General features: G+C 33.5%; 1 protein-coding gene across 1 annotated transcript in view; it reads right to left on the reverse strand.

Annotated features, from left to right (window-relative positions):
- Positions 1-22,177: 22,177 nt before the first annotated feature.
- Positions 22,178-23,720, reverse strand: part of LOC110033351 (glyceraldehyde-3-phosphate dehydrogenase A, chloroplastic) — a 25,417-nt gene continuing 23,874 nt past the window's right edge. Inside the window, exon 4 of the mRNA XM_020737285.1 lies at positions 22,178-22,873. Within this exon, the coding sequence (XP_020592944.1) occupies positions 22,371-22,873 (503 nt within the window). The 3' untranslated portion in view covers positions 22,178-22,370. The remainder of the gene's footprint in view (positions 22,874-23,720) is intronic.

Consider the following 23,720-nt stretch of genomic DNA (forward strand, 5'->3'; position numbering starts at 1 on the left):
TATATATATATATATAAATATCATAAATTTTGTAACAACTTAGCTTAGGAAAAGATTATGCACCATAGCACGCTCATGCCCAAAGAAACTTTATTCTAATTAAAGAAAATTGCGTGGTGTGAAATGAGATCCACGTTCTCCAATCGAATGTGCTGGAGACCAACATTTAGCGACCTCTTATTATATCTCCGCCTTCTGTTAGAAAAACCGAGCCAAATTATTACAGCTATAATAGACCTTCCCTCTCAAATAATAAACAACGAAGGCTTAACTTTTGTTAAAGTCTTCTTCATATTCGCCATTGCTTTATAGTATTTCAACATCCTCGTCCTCATTTTCTGCTAATGAAAAGATTTCTAACATGGAATTCCTTGGCCAATGTTTTTAGGCTTAAGAAGTCTGGATTTTGGCTGAATATGTGATGAAGTTTAATTTCTTGGTGCGGCTGTTCTTTCTCTATCCTTGTCTTGGTGATTAATATTATATATATTTGAAAATTTTACATACGAAGTACAACTCAATTCACATTTTAAAAATTAAAATGATCACATTTTTATCATGATGTGAAAATTTTGTGTTATAAATGTATATATATTGCAATTTAGCATTTTCTGAATCAAAGCTAACTGCCTTCTTTAGAATTTATAATTTCTGTAAATAAAAAGTAAACTTTAATGTTTCAAATATAGAATACGTAATTTAATAATTTGGTTATTTTGGATATACTTTTTTGTCAAATGTTTTTTTAAAAATTAAAATTTAATAAGGGTGTAGACGAGTAATATTAATTAATTCAATCGTAAATTTAAGATATCATTTTGAATATTTCAAAATATAGTAAATGTCTGCTTTCTTTGTGGAATTTCGATGTGACCTGATCTAACTGATGGCGACTTGCATAACATTATATTAACCAAATAAATACAAAACAAAAATATTCTTATCTAAATGTTTGATTCTTTTTTCTTCATTCAATGATGCTTTATATTGTTTGATACTTTTTCTTCATTCAATAATGCTATATATATGTATATATATATATATATATATATATATATGAGATAAATTATTATTTTGCGTCATTTAGCTAAGGATGAAGCCATAGTTGATACTCCATCTACAAAATTCAAATATATGACATAAATCTCGAGGTATAATATAGATCTTGATATAGTATTTTGAATAACCATAATTCAAACTTCAATTAGAAGTTATCTAGAGATCCTATTTCAACAGACTCAATTGTACTAAAATTTGTCAAATCAGAATCAAATCAAGCCTCGATCAAGTCATTAAACAACTTTTGAAAGATTTTTGGACACATTTGGAAGGTCGAAACTAATGGTGATTCTTACGAGTCTAAGATCACTCAATTCTGACATCATAAAGACACTTAAATGTTCATCAAATATCGTTCAATCGAGGGAATCCCTCTGAGCCATCTGATCAAAGTGATTCATATCCCTGCATTAATTGGGCATAAAACTTGATAAATAGAACCTCATCTATCTCATGAGGGGGGAGGAGAGCTTGAGACTTGAGAAAGAACTTAAAAGTTTTAAGAAGAAATTGAAGTTCAGCACCACTTTTGCTATCGTTGACCCTTGCCAAAGCCGTAGACCATCACCGCCCACTGCCCACCACCATCAACTAACGTGGATCATTGTCGACAACCACCAACCACCGTCGAACACTCCTATTGCCAGTAACTACCATATACCGCTCTTGACCATCACTAACCTCCATCAACCACCATCAATTTTCGTTGACCATTGCCGGCAATTGTCGATCACTGCCAACCACCGTCGACCAACAACGACCGGACGCCGCCAATCTCTCTCGATCATCTCCAGTCGACGTTTTAACTTCGAAAACCTAATAACCCTTTTCTCGACAGTGCGACAAATGTTTGCAATTATAATCATCTTTTTATAGTGAAATTTTTCAGTTGGGTCAGTCCCCGTAGCTTTTCCCGTAACGAAATTTTCACGTAAAAACTTCCAATGTCATTATTAATTGTTTCCTTTTTTTTATACATATGTGATGAATTTTCGTATAAAAGCATTTCTTTGAACTTATGACCAAAGAAGGAAGAATAATAGATGAGCATGATTCTTGCTCGCATCTGTGAAGAAGTGCTATAGTTATTGCATAAAAGAAAAAACTTCATCAAATTTCTCCCCCACGTTACGTTGATATCACTAAAATATACTGGAAAATTCGTAGAACGTCTCGAATAGCTCGGAATTTTGACAATCTAGAAGATGATAAAAGGAGAAGAAGAATACTAAATTGAATGAAAGCGTAAATCTCGCTATTAAAGAAATTAATGCAGCTGAATTTTCAGCATAATAAATAAATAAACAGAAAATTTGCGAAAAGACAAAAAACTCTTTTTTTTATTATTTGAAAAAAAATATTAATATGCTTTAATATAAATATAATATAACATTTTAATTATTTTTAAAATATTACATTTATTTTAAAATAAATAAATATTTTACACAAGTACCACTAAATTCATACGTATTAACATATCTAACATATATGCTCTTATCCATGCATGAAACGCGCACTAAAATAAATTTAAATATTTGAAGATAACTCTTGACCAAATATGTCAAAACTGTTCTCGTTTCAAATCAATCCATGAATATTGACCAAATAAACAAAGTAGTAAGATATTCTCATCAAGTAACATTAAACATCCACATTTATACGAAGTCATGAATTGTATGAGCGCATATTACGTCAGGACTCCTAAGCATAGAGATACGTTCGGATCTGTGTTATAGGAATATTTCGCGGTGTTATTTGTAAAAAATAAAAGGTTATTTGAGTATTATGTGCTGTTATTCGATTATTTTGTGGTGTTATTAGAATATTCCCTCGCGTTACTTGATTTGAGACCGTGTTAATATTTTAATTTTCACTATTTTATTAGAATAACACATCCCCAAATTAGATAACGCGGGAGAATATTCCAATAATACTTCATTTTCCACAAATAATGTTGATGGAATATTCTTATAACACAGAGGATATTCCTATAACACAACGACTATTGCAATCTAAATGTAACTTTACGTTTGAAGTCCTGACCTAATATTTTCTTTGAATAGTATTCCAATCCATCGCAATAAAAATTATATATATATATATATATATATACATAGTTTGATGCGTTCAAATAAAATTCGAATCAATATTTATGATGCTTTTTAATTGGTTTAAATTAATAAATTAATTGCAAAGAATAGCGTCAATTGTAAATTGGACGTCAATTTAAAATGAATAAATATTGTGTCATCATGATTCCAGTATTGATTAACATGAAGTCGCTTTGCTGGGAATGCGTGCGTTTTGATTGCATCATGCTTTAATTTTATCATTTAACTTTGAAGTGTCAGCGTATTAAATATATAATATCTAAGATATTGTTACGTTACAGATGAAAACTATAGTATTAAGTTTAAAATGTGAATTCTGGTTCATCTCCACACACAATAAAATAATTGAACGACGACTAATATGATGGACAATATAGATTTGATTAAAATAGTTTTGTTGCTTTCATAATGACGCCAGTTATACATTATTGAAAAAAAAAAGTTTTTTTTTTTTTTTTGTCAGTGTTCTATGCGTATTAAAAAACCGCATAAAAATATTTATGCATTTGTTAAAATATTTACAACGATATGTCACCTCTCAAAAGAGCTCTTCGGAGTATTGGGCAGCTGAGGATTTAAATACGATTTTTCGGCCCTACACGTAGATGATGTGGGATTTTTTATCCTTGACATTCTTTTCTAGTCAATCACATCACGGATCGGCTCCACCGAGGGTCCCGGATCATTTAGAGTCCACACACTTGACAAATAGTAATCTGTTCTGATATCACTTGACACCTCCCAAAAGAGCACTTCAGGGTGGTGGGCAGCCCAGGACTTAAATATTACTTTTTGGCCCGACATCTAGCCGATGTGAAACTTGTTACCCGTAATAGCTACCAATTGCAGAAATTTAAGAAGAGATTTTACTGCTGTAAATTTCCACATAAAGCACTGCGAATTTTTTTTTTATGTAATAAATTATAGGCATTTAAGATGAGAAGCAATTCACTACTTTTACTTAAAATAGCTCATTTTAAGCGAAGAAATTAAGAGTTCGAATCGAAATGATTACTTTGTGTCCTTTGCGAAAACAAAAAATGATTATGGTATTGAGTGGCTTAATAGGATGAAAGCCATCTTAGTCTCATGGCTGAGAGCTTTGGCTATCAATTATATTTCAATTTTAACAAATTTATAATTATATGTTCTGGCAAGATAATGCTGCAAGAATTTAGTATATTTATATTGGATAGATCAGACGCAAATCAAATACAAATTCAATGACTTTTAAAGGTTAGTGTCAAATTTTCGTCTAATTTTTCTCGACGGTAAATTATTGGCAGTAATTTTATTTCCATCCAATTTACGTCGAAATATTCCAATGCAAATGATTTCCGTCGGTTTTTACGTCTTATTTGCGTCAGATTTGCTTAACATGCGTCAAAATTTGTGTCTGAAAATATCCGAGGAAGAATACTAGCATCTAATTAACATCTCATTTGCATCGAAAAATATCGTAGAATGACAAAAAATTTATTGTAGATGTAGCGTTCGATTTTTTGTCCGTTTTCAGATACAAATCCGACGTAAAACTGTAACATAGAATAAAAATTATAATATCAATTATATTTTCACAACCTACGAAAAAACATATTCCACATCACATACCCACTAAGCATTGTCATATCATAAATAAAATCTCCAAACAATATCATTAATAAAAGGAAGATGCTGTAACAAAACGCCTCAAATAAGAATAGTAAAACTAATCCAAAAAATTTCATAACAAATGTTTAACATAATGCTTACAAATAAAAAAATATATAAAAAAAACTACTCATCATCTCTATCCTCCTCCTCCTCTTGCACAAATGTCATCAGTTGCTTGCTCCGGCTATCTATTAAAGTCTCCACCATGCACGCTATAGAGTCCTCCACTCTATGTCGGTCATGTAGCATCTGCTCGTGCAACTGGCAGATCTCTTTGTTCATTGCAGCTACTTGTCTGGTAAGAGCCTCCTAGTCTGGCTATGAGAAGCTCGGGGAACTAAGAACGTGACCACGGGAAAGCTCGGCCTTGAAGGCTATGCCCTTCACTCCAAGGCAATAAACCTTCCCCTTCTTCCTCCTCCTGTCTGGGTCCAAAGTTCATACTCGGACTGTGTGGTGGTAGACTGACTACCACTACTACTGGCGTCATTCTGGGCCTGAGTAGCCAAGTGCCTCTCCCAAAGCTGTTCGAACTCCTCCTACATAATGAAAACCAGAGTTTAATTAACACTTTCAATATTTATAGTCAAAATAAACTTTTAGTTTAATGTTTTTAACTTACATCATCCCGTCAGGAATACTCAGAGACCCACTGCGCAGTCTCTAGGCACCAATGAGTTCAAACATGTAGCTCCGCAATAAAGGGAGCGCGGCTCAACTCCTTGGCTTGTGTAGCACACAAAAATGGCAATGCTAAATAATAACTTCATCAATCGAATTAATGTTTTAATATCTAAAAAAATCTTACTAGCCCTTTGTAGTTCTTCATATTGGGGACTGATCCACCAATATGGAGCGCAGCTCCCCTGAGCCCTACGTCGCTCAGTTTGCCTGATTCTTCTGCCTCCTCCTCTCATTATCAAGGGAGGTCCAAGCTACGGTCAACTGACCTCAAAACCCCCCACCAATCCAGGAAGGCTGCTCGCCCCTTCAATGGGCCATCGTGAACATGTTGCAAGGTGAAGCCAGCCTAGAATCTCAAAGATTCGATGGATCCGGTGATGTTGCTTTGGGAGGCAGGTGAAGGACCTATGCAATGTAAAAGATAATCTATGCGTGAGTATAAAAATCAAATTTACAAATTTGATTCAAATTACATGATCGTACCTCAAACTCTGTGAACCAAATGTCTCGAGTGGCTACAAGTATCTACTTCCACGACATATAGGGCTCATCGTATCTGATCCTGATAATTTATGTGATATAGGTGATGGGAAGCTTGTGAGGAATGAATCTTCTTAAGAAACAAATTAGTAACAAAAAAAACATATAACATGAAGAATAAACATAACACTGTTAAAAGTAACTTACACAAATCTCTCTCTGACATTCAGTGTACCCTTGGTGAGGAGAGGTGGGGCAAGATTCGATGGGTTAAGCTTAAGAGTTTGCCAGCAGCAGGTGAAAGAGTAGGTGCGGAAGAAGCAACATCATAGGAGATGTGGCAGAATTGTGTGCGAAAGCAGGTGCCACAGAAGGGGTGGTAGAAAGGAATACAAAAATCTGATATATTTTCCTCTTGGTGAATTGATTCTATAGAACAATGTAGCTCAAGAATTTTCTTTGGTTTATTCTTTACGACCACAACCAAATCAACTTTATCCTTACTTTGACAGGGTATTAAAGGTAATAAACCTATGTAGCTTTGCGTGTCAGAACAAAAGGATCAAACTTCGCATATCGTATGTTTAATTTAACCTCAATGATATCATATGGCATGCTTGTTCGAGTTCCTTGATTCAAAATAGGATTAAACCACTAACACTTTAACAAGTATATAATTTAGCTGGCATTACTTATATATTGTAACTGAATGACTTCGTCAAGTACGTCATAATAGCAAATATCACTGTCTATGAGTGTGTTTCTTTCAACAATAACCATAGTTATTTGTCTTTTTTCATTCAATCCGGGAACTCATATGGAATGTATAACCCTTTACATCAAATATCTGCCATGTAGTCACACTATGATTCCATAAGCAAGATATAATAATCTTTGATCCGTGATTTCATTGGTTGTGTTGTGAACCTATAACAAATAGAAATGTATCATTAGTGTAACTTTTAATGCGACGATCATATTATTCACATGTGATTAGAATTGTTCATTGTACGTACGTATAATTTGAACCATGTTAGATATTATGCTTTCAACTTACTGTTTATCAGAGACTCATCTTCCATGTCCAAATTGTCGATAAATAATCTACTCATAATATTGTTATTTGATTTAGTCAGTATGTAACTCTAATTATCAATAATAAATGACACTATTCATTGAGTTTGGGGACCATGAATTTTATTGTATAATGGTTGAACTTCATCATGGTTCATCAGAACGTACAATACAGCTGCCTGAATTGCTTTATCAATTAGATATTATATGTCATGCCTCCCTGATAACTCACCTGATATTTGATATACAGATAATTTTGGCTGTGGAGGCATGTAACCTATAATATGAACTCTTTGATAGCCTTGTTCAAAATAGTATGAGCAGAAAGTTATCATCTCATGCATCATATATGCTTCATAGATCAATTCCTCAAAATGTGCTTTATTCTTAATAATTTTTGGATTTTTTTTTAAATCTGCAGCAAATAAATTTACATCAAATATTAGGGTTATTTAGTGTGAAATAAAATGCCACTTGTAATTTTTTCATCCGGAGGACATACCTCTCAAAGGAATACATCCATCTATACTGCACTTGACCCCCCAGTATAGCCTCGTAACATAAAGTCAAAGAAACTAGGAAGAAATATCCACTCAAGCTTACATAATATTAGAGGAACACTCACATCAAGATGTATCAATGAGTCTAAATTTAGTGTCCTCACACACAACTCTCTAAGGAATACACTGACTTCAATCAACAAATTGAGCACCGAATTTGGTAGTGCAAGAAATGTAATGAATAGTAAGCATTACAAAAATATATGTCAGTCGCGACTTTTCACGTCAAATACCTTACCCGTTCCCAAGTCAAAACAGTGGCTTAAATTTGAAACACAGCCGCTGGGAAACTTTAGAGAGTTCACCCACTAAAAAATTGTGCTCTGTTGATCTAGTGTAAGACAATATATAGCTTTAGGCTTTATTAATTTATCTTTCATTTGTCTCCTAAAGCTCTAAGGTCCTCCTTTTGCAACACTCTTTCAGTTCCATTTAGCCTTCACATTATTTTTTTTCTTACCCTTGATATCTATCAAAATGTTGAAGTATTATCAAAAAAAAATTTTTCGATATGCATAACATTGAGATTATGTCTAATAAGATTATTCTTCCAGTATAGAAGATCCCAAAATACACTGCGCTTCATCCAGTTGTGCATTACACCCAAATCAAGAAGACGAGTTGAAGCTTGCTCTGGTCTCTTGGTGAAATTCGACACCTAGCTGGTCATCTCCAATATTTTGACTCTAGTAATCCTGGGGGTGGACTTGATCACTCAATCATATTTTTGAATAATGCATCTCTGTTCCTTCTAAAAGGGTAATCAAGGTTTAGAAATCATCGGTGGCAGTCAAACCAACTATTTTTCCTACCATGTTTCAGTGTAAATGCCTTCAACATATCCATGTAGTAAGGACAAGCCAATTTCCTATTGTGCTCCAACCAACTAGCATCTCACAGGCTGAGATATCACTAATTGTCCATATAAGGGCTGATATCATTTGAAAATTCTGCTTCGTTGTGATGTCATATGTAAACCCTCATAGCTCCCATAATATTTGAAGCTCTTCAATCAAATGTTGTAAGTAGACGTTGATTTTCACCTTCGGGCTATGTAGACCTAGTATTATCAATGTCAGAAATAAGAATGACATGGTCGTACACATATTAGGGAGCAGTTTACACAGTGCAATGATCAATAATCAGTATGAGTACGGGGTTGCAGCATGACTGTGTGGGATGAAGCCATCCACACATAACCCCATTCTAAAATTGCATACTTCAGCTATAAAATCTGGGTAAGTATGATCAAAATGTCTCCAAGTCTCACCATTTGATGAATGACTCATCGAGTTAGCATTAACAGATCCAGTAGTGTGGTAGGTAATGTGTGGGGTTATACGCATGGTAGCGAACATTTTTTGAAGTTTGGGTATGAGTGAAAAATAAAATAGACGTTGTGTAGAGTATTTTTATATTTTTTTATTCCTTCTCTCCCTTTTTTTAAATTTATGTGCAACACAAAATCGTCAAGTCGTCTAAACTACATCGGCCTTGTAATATATCATGTATCCATTAACATAATAATCAATCTTCTCACATCTTAACCCTAACTTTGAAACCATTTTTTTTTATTTGTTTTGTACAAATCATCCAACATTAAATTCTCTGTAGGGTTAGTCTCTTTCAATAAAGTTGTTACCTGAATGAATGCATCTCTGATCGTGTTAAAATTAGATTTGATTGTCAACATTCTTAGCACCACTGATAACTCTGTCTGTGTGGAGCAATAATCCCATAAAGATTGTTGTGAAGCATTCAGTAAGTCATAGAACTGCTGTGATTTATTATTCAGTGTTTTAGCTTTGTGTTGAGCACTCATAATAAATTGAGCTCTCTGAGCACCATGAATCATTTCTTCATGGGCATAACTTGTTGAGGCATCTCCTTGATCAAACTAAACTTCAGGTTCCTACACACCATGAATAGTCTAATACTAATAATTAGATTTTAATTTCTTGCAGTAAAGATTCAACTTAACTTCTATGGTGTGGCAGATGTGCCTGATTTTTGTGCTTCACACAACGATACCAGAACTTACCCTCATAACGATAGATCAACAGTTGTGATCCCACCTACATGAATTCCTCCACGTTATTTAAGAACTAATTTGTGAGTCCTTTTTGTCCTAAATATAATATGTTATACATCCAAGCTCTTAAATTACGGATATCCATCTGTAGCATAGATGTTTTTTTATGGGTCAATGCAACTACCACGAAAATGAAAAGTAGTCAATACTTACAGTAATAAGTCGACACTACATGGTCAACTAATCAACTGCGAAAAACCAACTTAAATTCTACTAATAACAAATCCAACTATATCACGTTCACTTTAAATAAGACCCATGCACTCCTCTACTTCAACCAATTAACATTAATTCAATTGATAACATCTCTATCGATATCACCCTCACATCCAAAATTTGATCGATCGATGCATTCCTTCAATTTAACCAACCAACTTCAATAACATCCCCAACTATATCACCATCATTTTGAATAGTGGACCCAATTGTTGCATTCCTCCAATTTAACCAACCAACATCAATTCTAGAAATAACATCCACTTCTATATCACCATCCATTCGAACATGACCCATTGCATATACTGCTTCACTTCAACCATCAACTTACATTTTACTAATAGGTAAATACATACCACTCAATACTTATGCTTTACATAGCTAACCCCTACGCTTCACCTTTTATGAAGAAGAAGCATAGTCCGATGCTAACAAGTAAGGGTTTTGTGTCGCTTAGTCCGACGCAAATACAACAAAAAAATTGTCGCAACTCTAAACAAAGTTTTGTTGTGTTCTGAGTGTTTTTTCTGTCCAAATTTCAATTGTAAAATCTAACGCAATTATTAAAATTTATTATTCACTACTTAGAAGCTGCAAATCCGATGCTAATATTTGTGTCGGAAAACTCCTATGCAAATGTCGAACGCTAAAATTGGCTTCTTTTGTAGTGTAAATCGAACTACACCAAAAGTGGTTACATCCAAACTGAAATAAGCTATAAAGAGAATTTAAAATATAGTTAAAAACTTTGGGGCATTAATTAAAAATTCAAATAACCTATAAATCTTATATTTCCTAAAATCAAATCAAGCACATCGATGAGAGTAATCCAGTAACCTTTAGATCAATTAATATTAAAAATATTAGAGTACTCATCTGTTGAATAAATTTACTAAAATCAAATGAATTAAGGCCAGCCATTTGATAAATTTTTCATATCCTGGACAAAAAAACAAAAATACAACTTTAACAATCAATAAATAGTGTCATTCTTCACATGAAAGAAATTGAATTTATGTTTGGAGAGAGATTGAAAATCTGAATAACTCTAGAACTCTACCTCATGTTTGACATAGACAACTACAACTGTCATATAACAGTATAGTACAACCTTTATCATTTATCCATTAACACCCAACCTTCATTGGTCATTCACCATCATTCGACGTTTGTTCTCTAAATTTCATCAGCTAACCATTGTTGTATGACTGTCATTATATGGTTGTTTTCACTCAACTAGCATCACTTAACAACTTTCATCTCTCTATGGTAATTCTTACATTATTATAATTATAAGTGACAAATTTTTAACACTTTAATAAAAAATTCTTCTCTCATTAGCAAGAATAGTTAATTATATAATATTATTTATATAGTGGATCATTTCATTTGAGCTAGCGTTCATAAGTTTTTAACATAACACTGTCATTGTTGGTCCTAAGCTCAGATGTGAAAAGTGGAGGGTTGCATTAGGTAGTCGACATCCAGCGTAAAACTTGTCAAAAAAAAATTATGACATGAATCCTTTTGATCATTGTGTAAATGTTAGGGCAACCCCTGGAAGCGACGTTCTGTATAGTCTGAATACAGTGAAAAGTGTGCAAGGGCTGCTACACCGGCGCCCAGGTGTAGTGTCAAATAAGCAAGGGTTCTCACATTATAGACGAATGCGGGTAAAGAAGTTAGTCCATGAAATTAATGAAACTAATATTAGGATAGGATCTTGGAATATAGTTATTCTCAATGATAAATTAATGGAATTAGTTGATATTATGATTCATAGGAAAAAAAAATTTATATGTATTTGAGAAATTAAATGGGTTGGAGAAAAGGCTAAGGAGATTGATAATTTAGGTTTTAAACTTTGGTGTTCTGGTAAGAGTCACACAAGAAATGGTGTAGGTGTAATTATAAATAAGAGTTTGAAAGATAATGTTGTAAAAATTAATAGAGTTGGAGATAGAGTTATAACCCTTATGATTATCATTGATAATAACATTTTTAATATTATAAATGTTTATACTCCTCAAGTAGGTTTAGATAGAGGGTCTAAAGATAAATTTTGAAATTTTGGAATGACTTAGAAGCTTAATACAAATGATACCTCTCGAAGAAAGAATTTTTATTAGAGGAGATTTAAATGGACATGTCGGTAAAGTGGTAGAAGACTTCAGAAATATTCATGGTGGCTACGATTTTGGAGTAACTAATGAAGAAGATAGAGCTATTTTAGATTTTGCTTTAGCAAATGATTTTGTTATTACTAATACTTTATTCAAGAAAAGAGATGAGCATCTTATTACTTATAAGAGTGGATCTAATAAAACACAAATTGATTATTTTCTTATGAGAAGAAGAGATCGTCGAGATTATAAAGAGTTTAAGGTCATTCTAAGTGAGAATTTAACTACCCAACAGCATTTATTAGTTCTAGATTTTAAGATGAAGAGTTGTAAGATAAAGAATACTAGGACTAATCATCGTAGAATTAGATGGGGGAACCTAAAAGACACAAATAAAATTATTTTTATGAGTAAAATTCAAGATTTCAAATTTTGGGATGTTCATGAAGAAATAAATGTTATGTGGGATAAAGTAACAAACACTATTAAACAAGTAGCAAAAGATGTGCTTGGAGAATCAAAAGAAAAAGTTTTTTATAAATAAAAATAGTTGGTGGTGGAATTATAATGTGCATGAAAAGATAAAATATAAGAAGTTATGTTATAAAAATGGTTTAAAAGTAAAAGCTTAGAGAACTAGGAAAATATCAAACGGCCAGCAGAGAGTCTAAAAGAACAATCTGTGATGCTAAAAATTTTGCTTTTAATGATTTTTATAATATATTAGATACTAAGGAGGGTGAAAAATATATGTATAAACTAGCCAAACAAAGAGAAAAGAAAAGTAAAGATTTAACTCAAGTAAAGTGTATTAAAGATGAAAATCAAAAAGTACTTTTTTTAGAAAAAAATATTCAACATAGGTGAGTGAGTTACTTTGATGTTTTTATTGAATTTTCTAAAAATACAATCGACCTTTATGATCTTAATATCGTGAATAATAATAAAACGTTTCATTTTTACCGTCGCATTAGTAAAAAAGAAGTTGATGGGGCTTTAAAGAAAATCAAGGGTGGATAGGCTGTAGAACCTGATATCCCAATTGAAGTGTGGAAATATTTATGAGATTTGGGAGTATGTTGGCTTACTAAACTCTTTAATATTATTTTAAAAATTAAAAGATGCCTGAGGAGTGGAGCAGAGTATTTTGGTCCCCATTTTTAAGAATAAATGGGATGCACAAGAGTGTGAAAATTATAAAGGAATTAAGTTGATGTTTCATACTTTAAAGTTATGGGAGAGGGTAATTGAACATAGGGTAAGATGCATTACAAAGTTTTCTCATAATCAATTTGGATTTATGTCAGACAGGTCTACTATGGTAGCTATACATTTATTGAGAGGTTTGATGGAGAAGCTCAAAGATAATAAGAAGAATCTAAATTTGATTTTTATTGTTTTAGAAAAATCTTACGATAAGGTTCCAAGAGATATCCTTTGGAGAGTTCTTGAGAAGAAAGGTGTTGATATGACTTATATTGAAGTCATTAAAGATATGTATACTATAGTTGTTACTTCTATTCAAACTGAAGGAGGATTGACCAAATATTTTTCTATTTCTGTTGGATTACATCAAGGATCGACTTTAAGCCCATATCTTTTAGCTTTAGTTATGGATGGTCTTACAAGACATCTACAGGAGGATGTACCTTGGTGTATGCTTTTCGCTGATGATATCCTTGTCGTAGATAAAACGAGAGAAAAAGCTCAGGAAAAAACTTGAATTATGGAGGTCTACATTGGAGTCTAAAAGCCTTCATTTAAGTAGAACTAAAACTGAATACATGGAATGTAACTTTAGTAGTAGTAGCTCTAGTGACAGAATTGTGACTTTGGGTGATCAAATTATTAAAAGGTGTGAACAATTTAGATATCTTGGGTCCGTTGTTCAAAGCGATGGTGATATAGATGGGGATGTTAACAGTAGAATTCAATTTGGTTGGTTGAAGTGGAGGAATGCTTCAGGCCTTTTGCGTGATAGAAAAGTACCGCTTAGACTGAAAGGAAAATTTTATAAGACGGTGGTGAGACCTACAACGCTCTATGGCGTTGAATGTTGGCCTTTAAAAGAGAAGCATAATAATAAGTTAAGTGTTGCTGAGATGAGAATGATTAGGTGGGATGAATGACTTTACACTTAGAGACAAAATGTGAAATGAATATATCCGTGATAGGGTTGGTGTAGCTCCTGTGACAGACAAAATTAGAGAAAGTCGTCTTAGATGGTTTGGTCACATTAAACGTCGACCATCTGATGATCTGATTAGGAAAGTAGATGTTTTAGATTTGACTTGTGTTAAGAAAGGTAGAGGTAGACCTAGGAAGACTTGGTCTTATTGTATAAAAAATGATCTTAAGTTACTAGAACTACATGAAAATATGACACTAAATATGACACAATGGAGAAAAAGGATTCATGTAGCAGACCCCACGTAGTGGGATTAAGGCTTTGTTCTTGTGGTTGTTGTATAAGTTTTTAACATAGAATTCTAAAGTTTAGTATGTTCCTCTTTTTCATCTATGTATGTACTAGGTCTTTGTGAAAATCCTTGTGAATATAGAAAATTAAATATATAAATAATAATAAAGTTTCCAAACTTGAATGGAAAAAAAATAATTATAATAAATCTATATTTTTAATAATATTATTAAATAAATTAATCATACTTCCCTAATTATTTGCATTCTTCAAAGCTGAAAGCCATGCTAAAGCCATTCTTTAAATACAACAGCATTTGGGTCTAATGTGAGCGTAGGCAATTGTGAAAGTGTGATATACTTTTTGCGTGATAGACAACTCTCAGTGGCAAAGAAAATTTAATTCTTAGTTCAATAAAATATCTAGCACACACATAGATACTAATAAAATGACCATAGAATTCTTACAAGGAAAACCCATAAAGGGGAAAAAAATTATAGGGCCTAGCCTAGTCAAAGTAATCAACTATTAATTAATTTAAAGTACATAGACCCATTATTCTCTTTTATTAGAGAAGTTGAAATTTTAGAAATATGTTGAGGCAACAACTTCCTTGAGATAATAAACATACCAGCATAGTAACATGGCAATGATTTGGCTACAACAGCCGACTGTAGGCTACAACAACCACTGATGGTGTTCGATAACTTCTAGTGTTCATTGACCTACGCTTCATGAGTTTTAACTTAATTTTTAGCTTGCTCTCCCTATTCATCATGTGAAGAATATGTGTCTACTTATAATTTTTGAGAAATTATTCTAGGTTAAATTGACCCAAAATCTCAAAACACTTCATTGGACAATTCATGCTAATTCTTTTGATTATATGACATTTGTTTAGCATTTAAATGCTTTAATATCAAAATTAAATGATCTAATGCCGCTAAATTTAACTATGAACATGCAAACTTTAGATATCATTTAATCCTCTAATTAATACTTTGAAGTATCTAAATGCATGCACTACTTGATTTGGGCTCATTTAAACTTGGCTAAAATCACTTTTGATGTCTTTTGGCTTATACTTTGGAGACTTCTCTTTTTATTATAAAGTTGCCGAATATCAATTTTATAACTTCCAAATCTTTAATATTACAACTAATATGTCACATTACTGGCATGAATAAGTTTATAATAATAAAATGCCACAAGTACAAATATCAATTTTTACACATTAGACATATAAATATCTACGAATTGTGTCATATGTAAGCAAATTTCTCCATATTCCAAGAAGTGGAGGATTATTTTTTCATGTCATGGGTTACTTTAACTAGCCCAAAAAAATTTTTTTAGAAAATGCAGAATGGAGGAATCTGTCTCGTTGACATCTCATCATCTATTTTTCAAACTTTTGGTAGGTTAATGGTGGGAAATTGCCTGCCCATAATGACACATTTGAAACTGAAACTTAGCTCTAAATTATAGTATGTTGTGTTCAACGTTTTACTCGATCGATGGCCAACCTAAGTAAATATTCTTCTAATTTCTTGGAGAGTTAGGTCAAGTTGGGGTTGTTTTATAAATTGATAAACAAATTGATGCTATGATGTTTTTTGATGCGAATATATACACTTTGATGCGACTGAGTGAGAGGAACTGAGTAAAGTGTCAAAATAGTTCTGTGACTATATAATCATATTTGTCCTAATGTCAATAAAAGTTTCAAATTAATCCATAGATTTGTTAATAAGAGCTTGAATAATACTCTATGGTCTTATTAAAAAATTCATGAAACTAAATTACATTTTTATAAACTTTATGACTAAAATGATCCCGACGAAGAGACTTGAGGTAAATTGTCAAGCAATAAATGTTCAAACTCCAATTAAAAATCATACAGAGCTCTAATTTCAACAAACTTATAAACAAACTAGTCGACTCAACGAGATATCCCCAATAATACTAAAATTGGTCAAATCCGAGTCAAATCAAGCCCGAATAAAGTAGTTGAACCAATTTTGCAAACTTTTAGTACATAATTGGAAGGCTAAACATTATCCAAATCTGACAAGCTTATTGTCAAATTGAGCATCTCGACAAGAATAAATCCAAGGAGCCCCAGATCACTGAATTTTGACATTATGAAGGCACATAAACATCCACAAAACACCATCTGATCGAGAGAATCTCTCCACGCCTTTCGATCATAGTGGTCTAGATTTTTTTTTTATTTGTAAACCGAACTTCTAAATAAGAGTCCTATCCCCTCTTAAGGAAGGAGGACTAGAGTTTGCGCTAAGGGAATCGTGGAGCTTGGTGAAAAATGAGCTGATGTCCAGTATTCTTCACCGATGATTCAGTGAACGCTTCCTTCTACTGCATCAGCCGACAACCATTGGACACCTTTTTCTCTATGAGGCAAAGCTCCTAATAGAATCATAGCATGTGCTATGACATCCCAGTGCAGTGTTGCAAAATAGCAAAACACACCAAAGATAGTGCAGAAACTCATCCCAAAGAAGATGTAACAACGCACCTCGCATATGGTGGCACTCTTTGAACTCTTAAAATTTTCTCTTCATACTTCTGCTTCACTCCAATTGGAAAATATTTAGAAAGGTAATTCCATTTGCACCTTTAAATCTTTTTCGTTTAAATTTTTGTTTAATTATGTAAATATGGTATGTATATAAAAGTTGAACATTAGGTGCTAGGTATGTGGGTATGTATGTAAAAGTTGAAGCTTAGGTGTTAGGTTTGTGTATACTTAAGCATTGAGTGGTATGTATGAATATTTTCATAAAAAATGAAAATTAGGTGTTAGCTATGTATATACATAAGTATTGAGTGGTATGTATAAAATATTTATAAAAGTTGAAGTGTAGGGATTAGCTATGTAAATACATAAGTATTGAGTGGTATGTATTTACCAATTAGTAGAATTCAAGTTGGTTGGTGAAGTGAAGCAATATATGCATCGGGCCATGAGGATGTTATTATTAGATATCACGTCGGTTAGTTGAAGTGAAGAAATGCCACGATCGGGTCTATTATTGAAAATGATGGTGATATAGATGGGGATGTTATTAATAGAATTAAAGTTGGTTGGTTGAATTGGAGGAATGCATCGATCGGTCAAATGTTTGAAGTGAGGGCAATATAGATAAGGATGTTATCGGTTGAATTAATGTTGGTTAGTTGAAGTAGAGGAGCACATCAGGTCTTGTTCAAAGTGATGATTATATAGATGGATTTGTTATTAGTAGAATTCAAGTTGGTTGCTTGCGGTAAGTAGTGTCGACTTCTTACTGTAAGTATTAACTAATTTTTATTTGTGAAGTAATTGCACTGACCTATAAAACATCATTTATACTTCAGATAGATATCAGTAATTTGAGACTTTAGATGTATAATAGATTATATATAGGACAAAAAAGACTCACACGTGAGTTCTTGAATGACTTTGAGGAATTCATGTAGGTGGCATCATAATTGTCCATCTATCGTTCTGAGGGTAAGTTCTGGTTTCCTTGTGCGAAGCACCAAATTTAGGCACTTCTGACACCCAATGAAGTTAAGTTGGATCTTTATCATAAGGGGTTCTCAAGAAGTTGAAGTTCAATTTGATCAAGGTGGTCCCTCAATAAGTTATGTCCCCAATGCAAAAGAATTTGATCCTGACACTTATGAAAAAATGGTTCATGATTTTCAGAGAGCTCAATTTGTTAAGTGCGTTAACACAAAGCTGAAACAATGAAAAATGAATCACAACATATCTACGACTTACTAAATGTTTCACAAAAATCTTTATGGATGGTTGCACCGCACATACAGAGTTATCAATGGCGCTGAGAATTTTGACCATTAAATCTGATTTAAACATGCTTATAGAAGCTTTCATTCAGGTAGACAGAGAATTTAGTGATGGATGACCTGTAGAAAACAAAAAAACTTGGTTTGAAAGTTAGGGTTACGATGTAAGAAGATCAATTGATGTCTTAATGGGTGCATGATATTTTATGAGGCCGATGCAGTCTAGAAAACTTGTCAATTTTATGGTGCAAATAGATTCAAGCAAAGGGGAGAAAGAAAAAAATAAAAAAATACTCCATACAAGAGTTTATTTTATTTTCGTTCATACCTAGACTTTAGAGATTGTTTGCTTCCATGTGTATAGCCCCTCACATGACTTGGCATAGTACTGGATCTGTCGATGGTAACTCGATGAGTTATCTGTCACATGGTGAGGCCTGGAGACATTTTGATAGTACTTATCCAGATTTTGCAGCTGAAGTAGACAATGTTTGGCTTTAGTTATGTGCAAATGGCTTCACCTCGTACAGTCCCATTGCAACTTCATATGCATGCTAGTAAGTGATCATTATGATGTAGTTGTTATTTGAGTTTTACCTTTACTGCATTGTTTCATTATGCTTATAATTATTTATTTTATTAGTACTATTTTCTTAATGTCATTACTTTGTTTGCAGATGGCCTTAGGTGGTGCAGGTGCTCAGCCACTCATAGACCCCATGTTTTGGGGACTCTTAAGATGACCTACCATACCAGGAAGAGGAAGTAATCTACTCCTGCTAATGCTTTTGATATTGTTGCACCTCCTTCGGCAGCACCTCTCCACCTGCTGCTGCTACACCTCCTGTGGCACCTCCTCCCCTACCGGCTACTGCTACTTCTCTTCTGTCACCTCCTCCCGTACCGTTGCTACCACCATCCTTTGGCACCTGCTTCAGCGTCTGATTCTGCCCTCTCCTATGATGTATGCTGCTTCCACACCGAGGGTACACTTATTGCCATTAGTGGACTCATAAATTATTTTTAGCAGTGTATTATGTTCATTCTTCATGCTATATATTTTTGGTAACTAATTTGTTTCTTAAGCAGATTCATTCCCCACAAGCTGCCAATCTTGATCAAATGAATCAGATACCTGTTTTTAGACATAGTTGCTACTTGTCTATCTGTCGTGGAAGCAGGTACCTGTAACCACTCAATAAATATGGTTCATGGAATTTGAGGTACGATCATGTAATTTGAATCAAATTTATAAATTTGATTAATTTTTATAATAAACACACGGATTATTTTTTACCTTACTGATATGATCATGACAGCCCACCAGAGGGGCAAGCAAGCTTCCTGGATTGGTGAGGAGCTCTGGGGTCAGTTAACGGTAGCTTGGACCTCTCTTGATTATGAGAGGAGGAGGCAGACAAATCTGGTGAACCAAGTGACGGAGGGGGCCAAGGGAGTTGCACTTCATATTGGCATATCAATCCCCATTAAAAACACTATAGGAGGCTGATAAGCTTTTCTTAGATATTTAAATATTAATTCAATTTTTGGAGTAATTATTTAGCGCTAACCTTTTTGTATGTTATATAGGACAAGAAGTTGAGCTATGCTCCCTTCATTGTGGAGCTGCATGTTCAAACTCATCAACGCCCGGGATTTCGCAGTGAGTCTCGGAGTATTCCAAACGGGTTGATGTAAGTTAGAAACCTTAAAGTAAAAGTTTTTTTTTTTTTTTTTTAACTATTGAAAGTGTCAATCAAACTATAGTTTCATTATGTAGGAAGTGTTCGGGCAACTCTGGGAGAAGTGCTTGGCTACTTAGGCTCAAATTGATGCCAGCATTAATGGTAGTTAGTCTACCACTGCATAGTTTGAGTATGAGCATTGGACCCAGGCTACAGAGAGGATAAATGGGGAGGATTTATGACCTTGGAGTGAAGGGCATAGCCTTCAAGGCTGAGCTCTCCCATGGTTCGTTCCTAGTTAGTCGAGCTCCTCACAGTCGAACCAGGAGGCTCTTGCTAGACAGGTGGCTGCAATGAATAAAGAGATCCCCCAGTTGCACAAGCAGACTCTAGATGAACAATATCGTGTGGAGGACTTTATAGTGTCCACGATGGAGGCCTTAGCAGATAGTCGGGGCAAACAACTGATGACATCCGTGTAAGAAGAGAATGATGAAAGAGTTGATGGGTAGTTTTTTTTTTCCATTTATTTGTAAGCATTATGCTAAAAATTTGTTGTAGAATTTTTTGGACTACCTTTAGTACTCATATTTGAGATGATTTGTGACAACATCTTTTCTTTTAATAATGATATTGTTTAGAGATTTGATTTGTGATACGACTGTGCTTAATGTGGTATGTTATGTGGAATATATTTTTATGCAGGTTGTGAAAATATAATTGATATTCATCTGAAGTTGTATCTACAACAATTTTTCATTGTTCTAAGATATTTTCCGACGCAAATGAGATGGTAATCCGAGGTTGAGAGTCATCATCGAATATTTTTACGCATGTTACGTATAAACAAATTCGATGCAAATACGACACAACAACTGATGAAAATTATTTGTGTCGGGATATTTTAATGTAAATTAGACGAAAATAAAATTACATACCCTCAATTTAACGTAAAAAAAAATCAAATATAAATTCGATGCAAACCGTTAAATATCGTCAGATTTGCGTTCAACTTGCATCAATATAGCCAATGTAAATATGTTAAATTTCTGTAGTGTTATCTTATCAGAACATATAACTATAAATTTATTAAAATTGAAATAAATGTTTGGGTTGATAGTGATTATATTAAAGATTTTGTGACTTGAGTTTTGATTTTTTTTACGCCCTATTATATGTTTGGGTTGATAGTGATTATATTAAATAAAGAGTCATGTTAAACAAATAACAATATGATTAAAAAATGTTCAACAATGAATACCAAGAGATTTTCATATGCCCTTCATCATAATGTGATAATTTAGATGAAAGGAGGGAGAGGGAATCAAAGCCAACATTCATAAGAGCACTAACGGCTACTTCTCGAGATACATTATGAAGATTTTTTATGTTGTTTTATTTATAGTATAAGAAAAAAATAATAAATTTGATTAATGTAGGTTGTTCCAAACTAATATAGGATGTCATTATTGAGCGAACATACAATTGCAACAATTGGGCAAGAGGCTCACACCAAATAAATATACGTCCGGTGTCCGATCTGAACCGCCAAAAAATTTTGATTGAGACGAACTTTAAAAGCAAAAAATACCAAAAAGGTGTATTTCAGTTATCTTGATTGGACACCGAATGCAAATTTATGTCTAATGTCTGCACGCAATAAAGGCTCCACATCGAACAACAAATTTTGAAAAAGTAAGTTCCGTTGAATATGAAATGCGAAGGGAATCTATTGGTAATAAATAAAATTCGAGGAAAATGTATTTTCTCATTACCTACATTTTATTTTTTACCTATAGAAGAGTTATACATATAACAATAAAATATAGAAAATAAAAATCAGGGAAAAAATTCCAGTTATACATTATTTATGCGTAACATAACATAAAATAAACATAATTGATATTAAATGTTATTCAATACTGTATAAAATAGATTGTAGAATGCCAAAAACATAAGTGCATTTACATACCACACAATTCTATATTTCTAATACATCCAAATATTTAATACAAATTGTCATATTTACAAGCACAACCCTCAATTTTTTGCATCACATCTACAATAGCACCATCAAAAAATATTTTAAAAGTGATTTTTAATACAAAAGGGTTATAAATGCAAATATCAAACTTCAGCTTTGAGATATGTAAATACATAAGAATTGTGTGGTATGCATGTAAATTTCCCCAACCATCAATAATATAACGAAGAGACACAAACGTCTCCTTAATGTAAATCAAATAGAGGTTTTACACTCCATATAAAACCCAAAAAGATCCAATACCTCATTACAATTCTCAGTACTGCGGAAAACAAAAAGAAAAAAAAAAAACTTCCAAGAGAAGAACAAAAACCAAAAACAAGGAAAAAATTTACATTTTAACGCCTAAGACTACTACTTCCACTTGTCAGCAACAATATGAGCCAAATCTACAACCCTCTGTGAATAACCCCATTCATTATCATACCACGCAATCACTTTGACCATATCATCACCCATCACCATAGTTAAAGAAGCATCAACGGTCGACGACACGTCGGAGCACCGGAAGTCGACGGACACAAGCGGTTCGTCGCAAACAGAGAGGATGCCCTTCAGCTCCTTCTCCGCAATGTCCCTGAAAGCGGCATTGACCTCCTCGGCAAATGTCTTTTTACTAACCTGAACGACAAGGTCAACGACAGAGACGTTTGGGGTGGGTACTCGAAGGGCTATCCCATTTAGTTTGCCTTTCAGGGTGGGGAGCACGAGGGCCACGGCTTTAGCAGCACCAGTGGAAGTTGGGACGATGTTAAGGGCGGCGGCACGAGCACGACGGAGGTCGCGGTGGCTGGCATCCAGCAACCTCTGGTCACCAGTGTAGGAGTGAGTAGTTGTCATGGTTCCTTTGATGATACCTGCTTGTATATAAACATGATAAGAGAATCAACATAATAGAGTTGTTATGCATAGCTTATATAATATGATAATTGAATCAAAACAAACATAATTATAGAACTAATTATGAAGTTTTGTCACAAAATGGCAGTGCAAAGATTCACGTATGGTGGTTTTGGTGTTTTAGGGTGGTCATCAAGGAATGAACAGATTTATATATTTGGGAGACTAAAATTGTAATGTATCAATTTTGCTAAATTTATAAACCTTTGTTACTTAGCATACGCTCTGAAATAACTTGGCCATAGCAGTGACATAAAATAACAATTTGTGGATAAGTTTTTCTTTATTTGTGCAATTTTCAGTAAGATGACAATTTTTTTTCCTTAAAAAGAGTAATTTAAATGGGAAAAAAGAAATGGATCAAACAAGAAGCTAGAAAACATAGCCCAAACGTACATGTTTCGAAATGTGTTACTGACAAAAATTAAAGATAATGGAAAAATAGTAAAATGGAATCTTCATAAAAATGATAATAATAATAATAATTAAGTGCTAAAATGGAATGGGTGCAACAATTTCAACTAAGGATTCCCTCACAAGCGAAAGGAGAACGGCTGAAGAAAATAGGAAAAGAAAAACTAACAAAGCTTAAGTGCCTACACAAGGAACACTACTACTTAAAAGTGAACAAACGGCACTATATAACTGCCAAAGAAAAAAAAAAGCTTTAGTAGCTGAAACCATGCTACAATAACTACTACAGCAGCTAATCCCCTCTTCATTTCGAATAAATAACAAATTCACGTCCTCATAATCCTATTTACGCATCTTCCATAACAAACCTCATACTATCCACCCCCACCC

This window comes from Phalaenopsis equestris, unplaced genomic scaffold, assembly GCF_001263595.1.
Source record: "Phalaenopsis equestris unplaced genomic scaffold, ASM126359v1 Scaffold001146, whole genome shotgun sequence".
In the NCBI taxonomy this organism is placed as follows: domain Eukaryota; kingdom Viridiplantae; phylum Streptophyta; class Magnoliopsida; order Asparagales; family Orchidaceae; genus Phalaenopsis; species Phalaenopsis equestris.